At 33.0% G+C, this 18,787-nt stretch overlaps 1 protein-coding gene across 2 annotated transcripts in view; it reads right to left on the bottom strand.

Annotated features, from left to right (window-relative positions):
- Positions 1-18,787, bottom strand: part of LOC139502400 (dynein beta chain, ciliary-like) — a 68,497-nt gene that overhangs the window by 6,590 nt on the left and 43,120 nt on the right. For both annotated transcript variants that reach the window (XM_071291845.1, XM_071291844.1), the window contains 17 exons: positions 17,117-17,348; positions 16,476-16,670; positions 15,829-16,039; positions 15,091-15,367; positions 14,423-14,705; positions 13,846-14,019; positions 11,946-12,419; positions 11,105-11,344; positions 9,671-10,456; positions 8,731-8,892; positions 7,785-8,279; positions 6,931-7,077; positions 4,771-6,231; positions 4,019-4,189; positions 2,882-3,004; positions 1,645-1,838; positions 140-416 (listed from right to left, as the gene is read on the bottom strand). In XM_071291845.1, coding sequence (XP_071147946.1) covers positions 140-416; positions 1,645-1,838; positions 2,882-3,004; positions 4,019-4,189; positions 4,771-6,231; positions 6,931-7,077; positions 7,785-8,279; positions 8,731-8,892; positions 9,671-10,456; positions 11,105-11,344; positions 11,946-12,419; positions 13,846-14,019; positions 14,423-14,705; positions 15,091-15,367; positions 15,829-16,039; positions 16,476-16,670; positions 17,117-17,348 — 5,902 coding nt within the window. The remainder of the gene's footprint in view (positions 1-139; positions 417-1,644; positions 1,839-2,881; positions 3,005-4,018; positions 4,190-4,770; positions 6,232-6,930; positions 7,078-7,784; positions 8,280-8,730; positions 8,893-9,670; positions 10,457-11,104; positions 11,345-11,945; positions 12,420-13,845; positions 14,020-14,422; positions 14,706-15,090; positions 15,368-15,828; positions 16,040-16,475; positions 16,671-17,116; positions 17,349-18,787) is intronic.

Here is an 18,787-nt window from a genome sequence, read left to right as displayed (position 1 = left end):
AAAAAAAAATGAAATGTGTCATTAGTTGAATTTCTATTGTTTAGAACATTTTAAACAAATCACAATGTTTAGGCATACACTATTAAATAAAATATTACCCAGAATGCATTAGAATCGGAAACGGTGAATTGTAACTTACCTGTAAAATAACCCAGTGTCCCTCTTTGGCAGCAATATCTAACGCTTGTTCAGCAACAACTTCCTGACCTTGACCTAGTGAAATGTTATGGAAGTTTTTATCATCATCAGTAAATTTAAGCTTTTTCCCGATAACTTCCACATCCTTCAAGGGATTGACACCAGGGGACAGGATAAAGAATATTGGTGTGCCGGGACCTGATTCCTCGTAAGATGATGCAAAGTCAACACTCCTTCCTTCTGTGTATTTGTTTCCAAGTTTCTCTGTCACAAAGTCACTAAAAATAAACAATGTATAAATATATGTTATTCATTCTCTTTGTTGTTTCTGCTAAAAAAAAAGTTCCATCAAAAGTAACTTTGGACAGACCAAACTGACCTAATAGTCAACCAAATGATGGTGGTCCATTAGAGGTGGAAGGTGGTTCAAGTGGTTAAATAAGGTCCCTGAAAGCATATTTTAGTCATTTCTGGGTCTTTTATAGCTGACTAAGTTTTGAAATTATAACTATGTGTAATATTTTCAAGTGATAAAAAAAATTAACAAATAATTGAAATAAAAGAAGGAGAGGCCTTAACTTTTGGCTAAAATTAAAGAATACTTTTTTTTTATTTGGCTATTAATGAAATCATTGATTAATTTTTACTAGAAATCAGCTGTGTTGGAAAAAAATCAAGCTTATGCAAATGCATGTATACACGTACATGTATCATACTTTGACTGTTTTTTGGAACATTCACATACAAATTAAAAGAAGATTTTTTGTAGACTTCTTATATAAACTTAATTTTCAAACAGTAACAGATTTTGTAAAGACACTTAACAACCCAATATATCGGATAAGCTTATAGATGTATTGATAATCATTTTCATTTTCAAAGATACTTTACTTCGCGTTATACCAATTCTAGTGCATTTCGCAATTTTCTTATTTACTTGATGTAGATTAATAAAGATTTACTTATTTGCAATGATTTATATTCATGTTATTTTTCTACTTGCAAAAGTCACTAAAATAAATCGCTTGCGAAAATAGGTCGGTTTACAGTATATATTATCACTACTTACGTGACAGCATAACTCATTCTGTCCGGTCTCAGAGCTCTCATCATACATACAGTATATATTATCACTACTTACGTGACGGCATAACTCATTCTGTCGGGTCTTAGAGCTCTCATCATACATACAGTATATATTATCACTACTTACGTAACAGCATAACTCATTCTGTCAGGTCTCAGAGCTCTCATCATACATACAGTATATATTTTCACTACTTACGTGACGGCATAACTCATTCTGTCGGGTCTTAGAGCTCTCATCATACATACAGTATATATTTTCACTACTTACGTAACAGCATAACTCATTCTGTCGGGTCTCAGAGCTCTCATCATACATACAGTATATATTTTCACTACTTACGTGACGGCATAACTCATTCTGTCGGGTCTCAGAGCTCTCATCATACATAGTTTACAGTATATATTATCACTACTTACGTAACAGCATAACTCATTCTGTCGGGTCTCAGAGCTCTCATCATACATAGTTTCTGAAGAGATGTTTTATTCTTCCATTCCTGTGGGAACTTCTCCTTCTCTGGAGCTTCACTCTCTACAAACTTCTTCCACCTCTTAGCTGAGCCTTCAATGTCACGGTCCAAGTTACGGAAGTCATCCATGTTAGACATAGCCTGTTAAAATAAAGGTAACTAGAATAAAACAAGAATGTGTCCACAGTACACAAATGCCCCACTCACACTATTATTTTCTATGTTTAGTGGACCGTGTAATTGGAATAAATTCTCTAATTTGGTATTACAATTAGAATGATCTTATCAAAGGGAACATGTATACTAAGTTTTAAGTTGATTGGAATTCCATTTTATCAAAAACTACCTTGACCTAAAACTTTAACCTGAAATTTGCACTATCATTTTCTATGTTCAGTGAACCGTAAAATTGGGGTTAAAACTCTAATTTGGCATTAAAATTAGAAAGATCATATCATAGGGCACATGCATACTAAGTTTCAAGTTGATTGGACTTCAACTTCATCAAAAACTACCTTGACCAAAAACTTTAACCTGAAGCGGGACAGACGGACGAACGGACAGACAGACGGACGAACAGACGCACAAACCAGAAAACATAATGCCCCTCTACTATCGTAGGTGGGGCATAAAAATAGGTTCCTGGAGAAAACAGTTATTTCATAGTGCATTTCTTTTAGAAAAAAAAATCAAATTTAAACAAGAATGTGTCCCCAGTACACAGATGCCATATCCGCACTATCAATTTCTTTGTTCAGTGGACCGTGAAAATGGGGGAAATCTCTAATTTGGCATTAGAATTAGAAAAATCATTTATAAGGAACATGCGTACTTAGTTTCAAGTTGATTGGACTTTATCTTCATTAAAAACTATTTTGACCAAAAACTTTAACCTGAAGCAGTACAGACAAACTGACGAACGAAAGATAAATAATACAGTGGATTCAGTATTATTCCTATGATACCAATATTTATCCTAGTTACGAAATTAAATTTCCATGAACATGCAAGTTTTCCTTATTCCACGAAAATTAGTACCCACAAAAATAAATGAATCTACAGTATCCCCTTACTACCTTTTCATCATATTAATTTCAATATTTGAAAATAAGATTTTTATATTTTCAACCATGTGAAATGAGTGCTCCAATAAGGAGAAATTTACCTAGAAAAAGATTACAAACCTTAATTCCTCCCCAGCTGTTATTATTCATGAAGTCTACAGGGCTTGTCACATTGGGAGTAGCAGGGAATCTTAATAAGAAGTCCAATTCTGCTGGATTGATATCTTTAGCCATCAGTAATATCTAAAAACAATAGAAATAAATTACAGTATACACAACTCAATTAATACAAAAACTCACAATGAAACAGAATGATTAGTGGAAATTTGGAGTGAATACTCTGGTTTGATTGGTGGAGATTTGCAGTGAATACTCTGGTTTGATTGGTGGAGATTTGGAGTGAATACACTCTGAATTGATTGGTGAAGATTTGGAGTGAATACACTCAGATTTGTTTGGTGAAGATTTGGAGTGAATGCACTCTGATTCCATTGGAGGAGATTTTGAGTGAATACACTCAAATTTGATTGGTGGATATTTGGAGTGAATACACTCTGATTTGATTGAAGGATATTTGGAGTGAAAACACTCTGATTTGATTGAAGGACATTTGGAGTGAATACACACTGACTTGATTGAAAGACACTTGGAGAAAATACAATATCATTTGATTGGAGGAGATTCTAAGTGACTACACTCTGATTTGATTTGTGATGATTTGGAGTAAATACACCATTATTTGGTTGGTAAAGATTTGGAGTGAATACACTAGAATTTGATTGGTGAAGAATTGGAGTGAATACACTTTGATTTCATTGGTGGAGATTTAGAGTGAATACACTCTGGTTTGATTGGTGGAGATTCTAAGTGACTACACTCTAATTCTATTGGAGGAATTTGGAGTGTAAATACACTCTAACTTGATTGGTGGAGATTAGAAGTGAATACACTCTGACTTGAACTTTTACAGTATTTATATTATGAATTAATAGAGTGGTACAGTCAAATCTGTACATGAAGTTTGTCTGCTGTTCCAAAGAATAGTGACCTTTCACCATAGGTGACCTTAATTTGAGGTTCAATTGCATAGGTATTTTTACAGCAGGATTAGAAAAATTTCAGGTGACCAGACAAGACAGGTTTTCCAGGTTTTACTGTACTTCATAGTTAATCACCAATAATCACTAGTTTTCACTGTTAAATTATCACAAATAAGTGAGACCCTTTACAGTCAATCAAATACTCTCTCTTACTAACCTGGAATGTCATCTGTGCTGTGAATATGATCTTGTCTCTGGTGAACAGACCTCTAGCTGTGTACATGAATACAGAGTATGTTATACAGTCAATCAAATTGTTTACTCTCTCTTTCAATTCTTCCGATGGTTCTGCCTTGTCTATAGCTTTCTCAAATACAACACTGAAAGCCTGAAAAAGAAATAATTGTTTTACTTCTTATGAAAATATATCAGCATGTATACTAGGATTATAATTTAAACATCATCAATTCTATGACTGCTTTATCATACAAATTTATTTGAGAAGTTGTTAATTCTATTCCAATTGTTTAATAGCACAAAAAACTACAGGTAGTAAAATCAATCTTCCTCAGGTAAACACTTAAAAGGCCAAATTACCTACATACAGTGGATTGACCATTTTGGCCATGTAACTGATTTGATTTGATTTTTGATGATCATTTTTGCCATTTGTATTTTCTCTCTATCTAGTGTAGATTCCGAAAACAAAAGACAAAAAAGGGAGAAAAAATAATCATACAAGGGCAATAACTTCAATTAGAGTTGCGTGAAGATCTGGAAATGTTTAAGTATTTGTAAATCTTGACTTGCTGATGATTTAGTAAAAGGACTACAGCTGTATAAATAAGTAAAAAAGAATTTTCTAAAAAGCTTCTTTATAAATTTCGGTAGAATTGAATGAAACTTAGAAATATGATCCCAGATTATGATAGATAAAGTTTACAGTAACTTCATAAAAATTCAGCTTACCTTAAGTGAGAACTGGTACATTGGATTAATTTTGTTCAGGTCATTCAGGATGAAGTAAAGAAGAGATGCCCTACTAGCAGCTGGTCTGTAATTCTCTCTGGCGAGGTTAATGTCAATTTCTGTCTTCTTTGCTTCTATAGCTTTCACTTCAATCTCAGCTGCAGTTCTCTTAGTATGTTCAAGATTTTCAACCAGCGCATAATCACCCAAGAAGTTTCCTTCGGCAGCAGATAAACGAGCCAAGAGCGAGTCTTCAAGTTCTTTCAGTGTGATTTTGAATTGATTCTGTTGTCTGGTCAAGTCACCTTTGAGTTTTTCTAAATCAGGTCTTTCCTTGCTGACGACAGCTGCCAACAACTGATCTTCCAATCCATCTCTTGTGACGGTAAAGTTGATGAGAGTTGTCTGAGCTTGCATTTCTGGTTGGTAATGAGGATTAGCCAATTTTGTCTGCATAATCAACTTGAAGTCAGGATGATAATCAACCTCTTTGTCACCCATCTTTATGGCACGACCTTTCTTGATTGTGTTACGACCAATCAATGGATCCAATACAGGATCCACATTTTCTCCGATGTTTTCAATAAGAACCACATCACCGTTAGCGACAGCCTTCTCAATTGCATCAAGATAACCCTTCTGCCCAAGACGAATGATTTTAAGATCATTTCCATATTTGGTTTTGATCCACTTAATACCTTGTAATTGAGGATCTATCATCAGCGGCCATCTTTCACAGTTTGACAAAATGGTGGCATTTTCTGTTGACATTCTGTCGCTAGGGAGACTTTCATTGTTCCAGGAAGCAACCTGAGCATCATCTGTGAGCAAGGTCAGTGGATCAAGGTTCTCTGTTACTGGAATTGGGCTCTTCAATCCCTTCAAATATGGAACCCAGTGTCCGTCCATTAGATCTAGACGGTATTGTTTGGTGAAACAACCGACATATGACACAAACGCAGTGGTCAATAATACATCACCAGGGAGAGTCTTTTCTTGTATTTTGAAGTTACCAATTGCTTCAGCCCAACGGACATTTTCTGATGCCAAGCCTCCAACCAATCTGTTGGCTAACTCAATAGTTTTAGCAGTCATTTCAGCCTCTTGTTGACATCTGAGCTTTTCATTGGTAGCTTTTTCAAATTCTGCTGTAAGTTTGGCCAAGTCAGCTTCCAGTGCTGCTAATTTGGCTCTAATAAGACGCAACTTTTCGGTTGCAGCGGCTAATTCAGAATTAGCTTGTGCTAAGGCATTACGTTTGGGTTCTACTGTGCAGTATACCTCGTAGTATGTGATGATGTTAATTACCCATGAGCAGAGACCAGCAGCAGCCAGCGACTTCCCTCTTACGAAGTCAGGGTTAAATTCAGGGTCTTGCATATAGGGTGCTACAGCCTTCTGACAATTTTCATGAATATTGTCTTTGTCATAGTTGACTAAGTTATCCAAGAACTGGTCAACCTATTAAGAAAAAAAAAATATAAAAATAACTGATTAATTGTTGTTTGTTTAATATCTAGTGGCAATCATTTCATGTATATTCAGAACAAGTTTATAATGAAAGATGTCATTCAAAATTTCACACAGCTAAATGGTTTGATTTTTGAAAAAAAGTAGTGCATATGAACTTTCCATAATTAAGGGTATAATTTTTTTTATGAAATTTCATAGTAAAAGTGGCACACTTTGAGTCATAAAAGGAGTTCCTATGTCAAAAATAGTATTATAATTAATATTAATAATCTATATATTTTTTTTTTCTTTCAATGATACATGTTTGTAGTGTTTAATGTCTATGTTTTGTGAAATTAATATGCCTGTCTGTCTGTCTGACTGTTTTTTTGTTTTTTGTTTTGTTTTTATGTATTTTAGTAACAATCCTATTGTTTGGATTTTACACTAATAAAATTCTTATTCTTATTCTTATGGGAAATAGTATTGTCTATAGTTACAAAAGTTCAGCCTTCAGTGACATATAGCTGTTAATTTCTGTGACATTTGGTTTCTTGTGGTAAGTTGTCTCATTGGCAATCATACCATTTCTTCTGTTTATATATAGGTCTGCTTTAAGGTAAAACTAAAAAACACATTTACCCACTTTCTAGAGAATGTAACAGCTTTTCATGACTACTCTCATCTCGTTCATGAATGTACTCTTACCTTGTTCATGACTGTACTCTTGGCAGCTTTCCAACTTTTATCTTTAGGGACTTTGCCTCCTTGTGCCATTAAACACATGACTGCACCCAGAGTATTGATTACAGCTGGTGGAGGAGAACCAAAAGATTTCAATTCTGTCAGGTTAGTCTGGTAAAAAAGAAGAGAAAAAATAATAATAAATAAAAAGTAAAAAGATAGTTATCTCAACATAGGAGCCTATAGTAAAGTGATTGTTGTCAGTTCATGTCTGTCATATCTGTTTTTTTGTAAACTGTTTGCTAATATAAAATTAGGCTATTAGTTTAAATGTTTGAATTGTTTTATATTTAAATGCCCTGCAAGCAATATATTGCAGACTATACACTATAGGTTTTTCTCATTGTTGAAGGATGTAATGCAGCCTACAATTCTTTAAATCAACTTCATTTTCAATCTGGTGGATATTTGTCTCATTAACAATCATACCACACCTCCGTATTTTAATAGTTAAATTAATTTATCAAGACTTCAAAATATCAATGTTATTTCAAAGAGTAAATTAATACAGTGATTTTCTTACCTTTTACAAGGACCTGGGCCCTAGGCAATTTGGAAAATGTATTGTATATTACACTTGAATTGGGGAAAATATAAATCATTGTTTTCATCATAGTTTAATGAGGTTATTTATTAAAATTTCAATTTTCTATCATAACCAAATTTCAACATATCATTTTTTTTTTTTGGTGCATTTTTATATAATTTTTTTTTTACACCAATAAGAAAAAAATAGGGTTTTTCTATTTGGGAATGGGGCTTAAAATCAGACCCAAAATAAAGGCAGGAAAATCAATATAATATAAAGATTTAATTACCTTGTTGAGAGTATTCAAAGCTTCTTGGGCTGCTAACAAGGCTGGTTCTGCTTTTGCCAAATCTGTTTCACAGGCTTTCTGTTTCTTAGCGACTTCCTCGCTGAACTTGGACACTTTTCTCTCTTCTTCGTCAGCAATCGCCTTTTCTTTTGACACTTTTTCTGTTTCAGCACCTACGACGCTAATCAATTTGTTAGCATCTTCGTTTTTCTGGGCTAATTCTACTTCCTGTGATGCTAATTTCGATTTGAGATCGTCTACTTGTGTAGCGGTACTTCTTAGTTTTTCCAAACCATTTTCTAGACGAACAATCTTTCCTTGTAGGTCAACATTCTGTTTCTCCAGTAAATTCTGATAAAGTTTGATTTGTTCTAAGAAACTTTTTGGTGTGGTGTAATTGTAACGACGTTCATTTGTGAGATAAGCATGTGACATGGTGTTGACAGAGGTATGTACATATCCCATAAACTCAGAAATAGATTCTCTCATCTCCGGCTGCAAATGAAGATGAAATGTACATCAATCTTGATACATAATAAGCTTTTTATTATATCATAGGAGTTTTTTTTTCATACAGTGATCATTGTGAAAATAAAACAATTTAAAAATTCAATTAAAAAAGCTACTTATAATATATATATATAAAAAAAAAATCATCATTTTAAATGAATCATAAAACCCTTTGATAATACATGTATATTCATATTTTCTACTTGGATGACAGAGAAGTGATATCTTATTAAAATGTTTTTCTTATCTCAATTGAATTCTTTGCATTATCTTTAAATTGGAATTCTGATTTAATTACATTACTCATTTTCGGAGCAATCAAGATTTAACTCTAACATACAAGTTTTATCATAAAAAGAGATTTTGGGTATATGCCAATTAAGCAGAAGCCCAACAGCACTAAAACAATAAAACATCTACACAACAATTAATTTACCGATAACATTTCTATGTCTTCTAAGAACCTGGCTGACACAGAGTTGAGAGCTTCCACAGGCCACTCATGGAACCAGTCTATACAGGTACAGTTGGTGACGGCAGGGAACTTACGACTTCTAACTCTCAGTGCTGATCCAACAGGTGAGAAACACAAAACAACCTAAAATAACAAAAAATCAATTAGTTCAATATATTTTTACATGCTCTTAAAATTGACAAAGTATCAATGATTTTCACATACTGTAAATTGTGAGTTTTTTATCAATACAAGTAATGCCCAAGGGGGAGTATCACAATGAGAAATTGTCTAAAACTAATATATATTTCTGTATGCATATTTCATAAATCATTATAATTATTTCTCCTTGTGGAAGATTCTTTGCAATAATAAATGCATGCAATTATTTCAGCATTCACAGAAATAATTTTCCAATATTCAAGGTGTTTCAATGTTAAATCAAAAACTTCTATCATTGAAAGCATGTACCTTACTATCTAGAGATATATAAAACTAGTTTCTGGTGATAATAATGTTATGAAAATTGTTAGACCAATACATGCATATATACATAACTAAGTCCTCTGTGCACATATTTTACATTTATTACTTATCCATGAATATAATCTACCAAAAAAAATTCATTTGAGGATTGTTGATCAAAAACTTGAGCTCTAAATTAACTTCCAGGTTTTGTTGACGAAGTATACCAATCCTGACCTTGATCAACAATCAACACAGAAACATGGAAAGCATGAAAAATAAGTGAGATGATTTTTTTTATTTTCATTACATTCCCATGTTTATTCAAATTTGTCATAACTGTATAAAATTATTTGATTAATAAATAATTTGTTCTTTTCCTACATTAATTGCAGAGGTTAGACAATCTTTTTTGGAAAGCTGATACTTGTTTTCTTTTATAATCATGAATAATTACCTTCAGAGTCTTTCTGACTTTATCAATAAAGAAGCTCCAACAGTTCTCTCTAGTATCTTCTATTCCAACCCCCTTAACTTCATTCCTGATTCCATTAATTATATTTTCAATCTCATCATCAGGGAAGAGATCTGGGATTTCACCGGAAGCCAACAGATCGTTGATCAGTACCAAGAACTTTTCGTCAGCAACCTGTGCGTCAGTCATCAAGAAGACCATGCCCATGTTTTTAATACCAGCTTTCATGTAAAGGGCAGCAATGTCAAGCTTTAAATCAGCAATACTGTATCCTTTTCTCAATTGGATCTGAAACACGTCCAAACTACTGATGAACGCGGCCAGTCGTGACAAACTCTGTTTACCGCTACCACCCACACCAATCAACAAAGCATTACCACGAGGCGATTCTAGAATTCTGTTGATTCGGCAAATATGAGACATGGCATCGGCAAACAATACAAGGTTCATAACTGCATTCAATTCATTGTAATTATCTAACGACTCTACCAAGATTTTGTTCAAACTTTCAAAACTTTCTACGATATTGTATTTGGGGTCACCGATACCATTAGCAAAGTGACAGAATATCAGAGGTACTTTTTCTAAAGCGGTTTCATCAATGTCTTCAAACGATTTCTTGACCACATCTTTCACTAGTTTATCGTATGCCTCCAAGTCTGCGGTTTCAACTAGTTTGTCTCTGTACACTCTCTCAGCCTCGTGTTGCCATAGTCTCACTAAGTCAATGGGAGTTTTAGCTGCATCTGGCATGGCAAAGAGGATTCCCTGTTAAAAAAAAAATTAAATTTATTTTTATTTTTCACTCTTATGAAAATTGATAAAACCAAAATGAAACTTTTGTTTTCTCTTATTTAAGTTAGTAAGTTATCAAATGATGAAAAATTAATATGATCCATTCCAAACTTAGAAATGATGAATGTCCATCCAATCAAATTTAAACTGTAAAACATACTGCATTTAAAAAATTTCAAATTTTTGAAACAGGACAGATCATATTTTTTTAATTGAAAATCATAAAAATAATTCTGAATTAAATTAGGGTGATTGATTTTTGGTTGCTTAATGTCCAGTGGAAAATATTTCGTGCATGTTCAGGGCATTTAGTTATGTTTAAGTAAGAAAGAAGGAGCACATCCAATATGTTTTATGAAATAAGGGACGACATCAAAAGTTCAATGTAGGATAAAAAAACTTAATTCATCTAGTTTTTTCACTGACTCCCCTCTTAACTACATTTTGGAAAAATTGATTGACCAATAAGGATATATATAAAATCGATGTCAATTTAGCAAAACTAGCAGCAATTTTGACACCCCCCCCTCCCCCCAAACTATTTGAATTAATTTTTTTTATCCTTCATTGACTTTTTGATGTGGTACCTAAGTTGGTCAAGATTTGTTCTAATTTACTCACCTGGAAAATGTTGGACAAATCTCTCAAGTTGAAGATATAGTGAAATTTGACAGCCGTTGGTAGGAATGTAGAGGTTATTCTATTATGAAGCGTCACTGCTCCGGAGATAAGTGTCGGGGCATATTTCTGTACACCTGCGGCAAAGTGGTTGAGCGATAAATGTTGTGATAGGATGCTGGTATAGATTGTTGTCAAGGCATCGGAGTTAGGGAAATTCACAGAGAATACACAGAAGTGGCGCTGAAAAAATGGAGAAAAAAAAAATCATGTAGTAAAATTCAAAAAAACTTCTGCTCTTTGGTTGGGTTGTTGTCTCTTTGACACATTTTAAGTTTCCATTCTTATTTTATCTTTCCACCAAGATTTAACCATAATGTGGAATGAATAGATGCTATAAATGTGTTGATTGATTGTTGTTTGCTAAACGTTCTGCGGCAAATATTTCTTGCATGTTCAAGAAGACTTTTAATGCATTGAAAAGCACTGCAAATATCAATTGTTTAGCAAAACAACTTCATTATATAGATATTTTCGAGGAAAACTTTTTTTTATAACAAATATATATTATTTTTTTCTTCCGCTTGACCATTTCAATTATAATTATGTAAAAAATTCAAAATAACCAAAGCATTGAATGGAGCAAAAGATGAAACCAGGATATAAGGTACCCTAAAAATTTGTCTCAGACCATTAAAATTGATATTTATGAGAATGAACTGAATCCAAAGTGACCCATAAAACAAATGAGGCATTACTAATTACCTGTAAACAAGAGTCAATTGTAAAACTACCAGCGGTAGGGTTCATGCAGGCTACATATTGTGTATTATTGTATAATTACCTGTAAACGAGAGTCAATGGTAAAACTACCAGCGGTAGGGTTCATGCAGGCTACATATTGTGTATTATGAATTTCTTTCATTGACAATTTCTGTCTGTCGTACCAATGACCGTGGTCAATATGTTGTCGGATCAAGGTATGAGGTTGTACTGTGAAGTATTTATCAACCTCTGGCATGTTCATATCATCCACAAAGTAGATCAACCGACGAGTTCCTGGTGGACCAAAGTTTCTACCGGCTTTCTTTTCCAACGGTTTCTCCAGAATACTTTGCAACATCGAGGACGTAGTATAGAAATTAAATGGTACATTGGCTATCATGAAATCTTCGGAAAGTGCCGATAACTTGTCTCCCATAAGTACTGTTTTACCGGTACCAGCATTACCAACCAACATGACCGGGCGTTTCTTCTCGACTAACATGTCCAAGAAGTATTTGACTCTGGTTGTTTCAGCTGTGTGTACTAATGCAGCCTGTATGTAAAGAAAATATTGTTGTTAAACATTTTGTAGATCCATCATTGTTAATCAGATTTTCATTTTTTCTTAGGTAGGTTGAAGAATCACGTTACCTACTTTATTGAACTTACTGAGTTATTGCCTACATGTGCAATGATCATTCATGCACATATGGTATTAAAAAGATCACCCAACCTTTCTTAAGGGAGTTCGCTTCTCAATTACAAAGTAATTAAGTTTTCAAAACACTAGTTTATATAGATAGGGGATTAATAAAGGAATCCAAAGAGCCAAAAAAATATATAGGTCACCGTGCTTGTTTTCGAGATATAAGCCATTGAAATTTTGGCGGGAAAATATTCTCTCTTGACTTTTCATAGCTTTATTATTGACAAGTTAAAGTTCTCTAAACTGTTAAAAAGTAATTAAAATTTTATAAGACTTTTACAGATGGCTTATCCTTGTACATGTAAAAGATTTACAAAAAGAAAAATGGGGGTCACCGGGCAATTTTTTTCAAGGCATTCAAATGGATAAAACCAGAGGATTCCGAAAATCTGACAAAAAATCTAAAACATGACAAGCCAGCTTCCTTAAATCAATTTTATTTCAACTGCATGTAGCCATGTTTAAATTGATATCCTTTTCAAACAAATATTTTTACCCTTGTTTCAAAATTCCAATAGGGAACATACATTATGTTATTGTAGTTAATAAACCATTTTGTAAAAACTATTGTGAAAGTAAAATGTCTACAATGTAGTTAAGAAGGATAATAAACAAATTTACTGAAGAAGGCCAGTGGCCGAAACGTCTTACAAGATATTTTTACAAGAAAATATATACAACACCTTGCAACCTGATATATGACAACACCATTTTATAAACATCTGTCTTTTTTAGCTAAAAATGCTTTTTTTTTAAAATCAGTACGGTAACCTATTGTAGTAAATTTCTGTGCCATTTAATCTCTTGTGAAGTGTTGTCACATTGGCAATCATACCATATCTTCTTTTTTATATATATTGTTTTTTGAGGGGGAGCGCTTAGGAGATAACTGTATTGTATTTTAAGCTCTGACGGCATCAATTGGGGATTTGATGGTCGCAAATTAAGTTTACTGGCGACGCGTTAGCGGAGACAGTAAACGGGTATTTGCGACCATCAAATCCCAAATTGATGCCTTCGGAGCTTAACATACAATATTGTTATCTCCATTCTAATGAAACTGACAGAAAACAACGTTAAAACATGTATTTAAAATCTGTCATATGCCGTCTGCGCTTGCGCGTACGTCCCATAGCATCAATTGTCAATTGATGCCATGTAAGAAAGTGACGTTATCCAATCAAAATGAACGTTACAAACGTTGTTGCATTAGAATCAACATTTAAATTTTTCCTTTTTCAAACAAAGTATTTAGGAGAACTTATTATCTTACCTGCAATGGCATATCTGGGTCCATTTCAAATGTGGGAATTCTCTTGGTCCATGGTTCAAACTTTTTGGTCTCTTGGTCTATGAAATAGTCAAACACTGTCCCAGCTATTGGGAATTTGACTGCCTTAAATTCAGTTACCCACCATTTAGTGAATTCTACTCTGTAGTCTACCAGCTGTAATGAAAATAAAATTGTTACATTAGTTTCAACGACATATCCTGATTTCTCAGTAAAATAAAATCCAAGAATCAGTAATCAATACAATTTTAGCTATCATTAATGTGTTTTCAAGCAACTTTTTTCTGTATATGAATTTTTGGATTAACTTTTCTATCAGTACCAGTAATTTTGTACAGGCATTAAGCATAGTTTTTGATTGGCCTTATTGGATTTTAGAGTTATTTTCCTTTTGCCAACATAATATAGGTTAACATGTAAAAATGTCTTCATTAATCCATCGAATTCAGATTGAAGCAATTAGAATCAAATGAATTATGAATTAAGGCTCACTAATAATACCCCTGCTATAAGTAAGCAGGAAAGAGGAAGTTGGTTAGCGATCAATATACAAAGTTACCTGATCTTGGAACATAACACCACCAAAGGCCCAGACACAGGCAAAGACAAAGTATAATTCATACAAGTCCTTAGGACAATCTGGAGGTGTATTCTCCTCTGTCAGTAGACACTCTAGTAAGAAGGTCAACATCTGGATATGGCTGACTTCGGCAATAGGGGTGATCTTCTTGAATCTGATTCGAAGGGTCTCTAATAGAACTGGAACATATTTGTCGAACAAGATTGTCAAATTGGCTTTCTCTGACTGTACCTCTCGTGTATCAATCCAACTTTGGACATATCTGTCAGAAATATTTAAAATATGGTTAAACAAGATCTTCAAATTGGCTGTTGCAATTTACAAAATAAAAAAAATTACCAACATATCTGAATTAACAGTATTACTTCATTATTTTATTTTGTCCCAAAACTATTGAAGTACTGAAATAATCTAGCACATTTCAAAAATCCTGTCCTGAAACAGTTGATTGGATGCAAAACTCCAATTAATCTACCATCATCATTTATGTACCAGTATTATTTAACAATAATTCCAATATTTTTATGAACATGATGAATGTGGAAAATGTGACAATATCTAATTTCACATTAATAAAAACTTGCATTAATGATTTAAGTAGTTATTTTTTATATTTGATTTTGTCCAACAGTTATCAAAATACTTACGGATTCCATCCTACATCAGTAGGGTTAATGAACAGGATACCAGCTCTAGACACAGTAGCTGGGGTAGCAGTTCTCAAATGACTGATCTCAAACAACAGCCTCATACTGGGTGTCAGAGGGATTCTCTCGTTACTGGCAAGTGTCAATACTTTGTTGTCGTCCATCACAGTGTTTAGGGATTCAATCCACATAGGATCAATATCTCCGTCAAGGACAATCCACTTTGGTGAATCTGTCGTCAGGTTAGCTAGATCTCTCATGATCACTGAGAATAAACCTGAGGAAACAAAATGTGACAGTTAATTCATTTTTTCGTCAAATTTTTCTAAATACTGATTTAAAATTTTACAGAAATTAAGATTCAATGTAAACCTTTCATGAACATTCTCTAAAATCTAAAATAGATTTAGATATAAAAAACAAAAACTAAAAATCCTTAGAACAACATGCCCCGCTCAGTTTACTACAATTTAAATCAAACAGAACGACTCACAAATCAGGAAACCTAATGGCGCTTTACTAATAGTTCATTAAAATTTGATGCAGTAACTGAGTAAAATAAATAAATTTTAACAATGTATTACCTATAAACTTTAACACGACTGTTACCAAATTTCTTAAAATATCAACCTAATTTATGTAACTTCCATCAATTTTAGTATTTTTTTAAAACAGTAACAAATTGAATCTAACTTCAGGTAAAAATTGGTGCAAAACAAAATAAAAAGATCTACATACCATCCTTCCATTCCCTGGTAGCTGGGTTAATGATACCAAACAATTCATTATTGGTGACAGCCTTGGGATCCAGATCAATGGCCTGTGGTTTCCTGCCAGCGTTTCTGTAAGTTCTGATGAGTGATCCCCAGACCTTACTTTTACCCACACCGGCGTTACCCAGACAGAAGACAGAGTGACGTACTTCAAACAATTCCTGGAGCTGGACAACCTGCAGAAGATAAAACATGTGATTTAGGGCTAAGGAACACTTTCACCAAAAGCTGTTTTGGAACATTGAACAAATTACTCATGAACATGAGCAGAGTCTGCAGATAGCATGAGAAAATAATCTCTTCCACCTAATTTACTTTTTATGCAATAAATATAGAGCATAATTTTCAGACAGAGAGATATATTGTAATAGTTTTCTAAGTTGACGACTCTAATGGATTCATTGTTGTTATTTTTAGGATACTAAATTTCACAGATTTTGTCAATAGATGTATATGTGAACCACCAAATTGGATGTTCAACAAATTAAAAAAGTTTCAAAGATTTATTATGCAGACTTTCGGAAAACCTTGAAATCAATTATCCATGAAAATTATAATTTTCCTTTATCCACAAAAATATATGTAATAACCATAACTGTGATAGAAAAATACCTTGAGAATGAAGTTCTCCTCCGGCTGTAGTTTCTGGTCAAGGATGGCTTGTTTGATCTTCTGTTCAAACTCCATGTCCCGTTTCCTGGGTACGTTAAGAGCTGGGAAGAGATCACCAATGAGACCCATGATAATCGGTACATCATCTGTGACAATCTTTGGAATGTTGAAATCTCTCAAGGCTCTCATCAATACCTGTCAGGTAAGATAAAAGAATTTTAGAAATACGAACACATTTACAGCTAGAATAAAAAAATCTCCATTCAAAATTTCAAATACTTGATGTTTCTTTAGGTTAAATAATGATGATAGTGATTGTTTTTAATTTTGATATAAACTGTCAATTCAATAGTTTTTGCATAATTTACTATAATTAGAATTGTTGAACAGTGGACAATCATATATATTACAAAAATAATTATCGCAATTTCAGAAAATAGCCCATACTAATAAATTTCGCATATTCAAAATGCAAGTTTTTATTTTTGGAAAAACTCTATTTTGAAAATAATCATTGCAAAAGTTTATAAATATACAATATATAATGTTTTTTGTCAATATTTTCAATATAACAAAATCAAAATAAATAAATAATTGATAAGATACTTTAACATGAATGAAATTTAAGCCATAATTCTCACCTGATCTTCTGGTCTGTCAGGGTCACTTCTCTTCAGGGAACCTGCCACTACCAGTACCGACTTAATGGCTCTCAGACCCCAATCGTAATGGTCCTGTTTAGACAGAAGTTCTCTACACAAGGTATATAATGTGATGAATTTTCTGGCTAAAAGACGAGCTTCAAGGAAACCCTCAGCTACCAACATGATTTCACAAATCAGTTCAAAATCTGGGACAACCATAGCACATGGTCTGAAATTAAAAACACATAATGTCCATTCCCTGCTTTCATGATATTCATGTATTCATGAATAAAGTAGAATATTCATGAATATTCATGAATATTCCACTTCCATTCATGGTTACTATTCCAGTGTCAAAATTATTCATGAATATGAAACATGAATTAAGTGGAATATACATGAATTCTTAATAACTGTTTGGAGACAACAAATAAATGTTCTTAAAATGCTAGTCACTTACTATATCATAGTATAATCAAGTTTCCTTCATTCAAAATTGTTTTTTTGTGGTAATAAAACCCTTTTTGTCAATATGAATAAACATGAATAAGAATGAATGTTTGGACTTAGAATTTTTTTTGCATACATTTCATGAATAAGAATGAATAATGAGGAATAAATTTTGGACTTAGAATATTTTTTCCATTGTGTGACAAACATGAATAAGCATGAATAAAGCTGCATGATAATGACTCAGAACTATTTGTGGTAAACGGCATAAAAATTGATAATGAAATTTGTTCTAGGACTTTTGTATACGTATATTTTTACTTGATTGTTGATGCGGAATAACATACATGTACATGTATGTATTCCACAGTTAAATGAAAAAAATATATGATAATTTTAATAGATAGCTCATGTAGGTGATATTCATAACATCTTCATACAAAACACTGCCCCTGCGAGATGAAATTCATGAACTGATGAACCACCATGAACTGTTCATGAATGTTCATGAACAATGCATGACTGTTCATAATGAGTTCATTAAGTTTCGTTCATGAATTTAGTTCATGAATAGTTCATAAAATGCAGTTCATGAATATTTTCTGAACTTTAATGAACTGTAAGTCAGTTCATAATGTTCATAAATTGTTCATAACACATGTTCATGAACATTTTATGAACTTTAATGAATAAATGAATACATAAAGTTTATAAAAAAATTCATAAATTTGACTGTTATACAAGTTCTCATAAAATTTGACATCCATTACATTGTATCATGACATCACAATTAAAGTGCTTTTAGCATGACCTCTAGTTTATTCATTTACAGATCTTGAGATCATTTTGAGACAAAATTCAGTTGAATAGCAAAAGTGTAAATACATGTATGAGGGGGAGGACAGGGGTAAGGGAGACAGGGAGGAAGGGTGTAGGAGAAAGGAGAAAGGGTGTAGGAGAAAGGAGAAAGGGGGTAGGAGAAAGGAGAGGAAGGCTGGGAGAAAGAGAAAAAGTTGGAGAAAAAAAATAAAATATGAAAAAATAAAATATCTCTCTTTTTTGTGGTAAATTAAAGAAAATAAAATAATCATTAAAAAAAAATCATTTAACAACAGATATTAGCTCAGCACCTTTTTCTTTTTTTCATACTATGCCAGAAGAGTGTTACATTTTTAGAGTCATACAAAATTTGGGACTCACTTTGAAGTTTTGTAACTT

The sequence above is a fragment of the Mytilus edulis genome, chromosome 14 (genome assembly GCF_963676685.1).
Source record: "Mytilus edulis chromosome 14, xbMytEdul2.2, whole genome shotgun sequence".
Taxonomy (NCBI): Eukaryota; Metazoa; Mollusca; class Bivalvia; order Mytilida; family Mytilidae; genus Mytilus; species Mytilus edulis.
The sequence above is the reverse complement of the archived record's forward strand: the minus strand, read 5'-3'. Positions and strand labels throughout refer to the sequence as shown.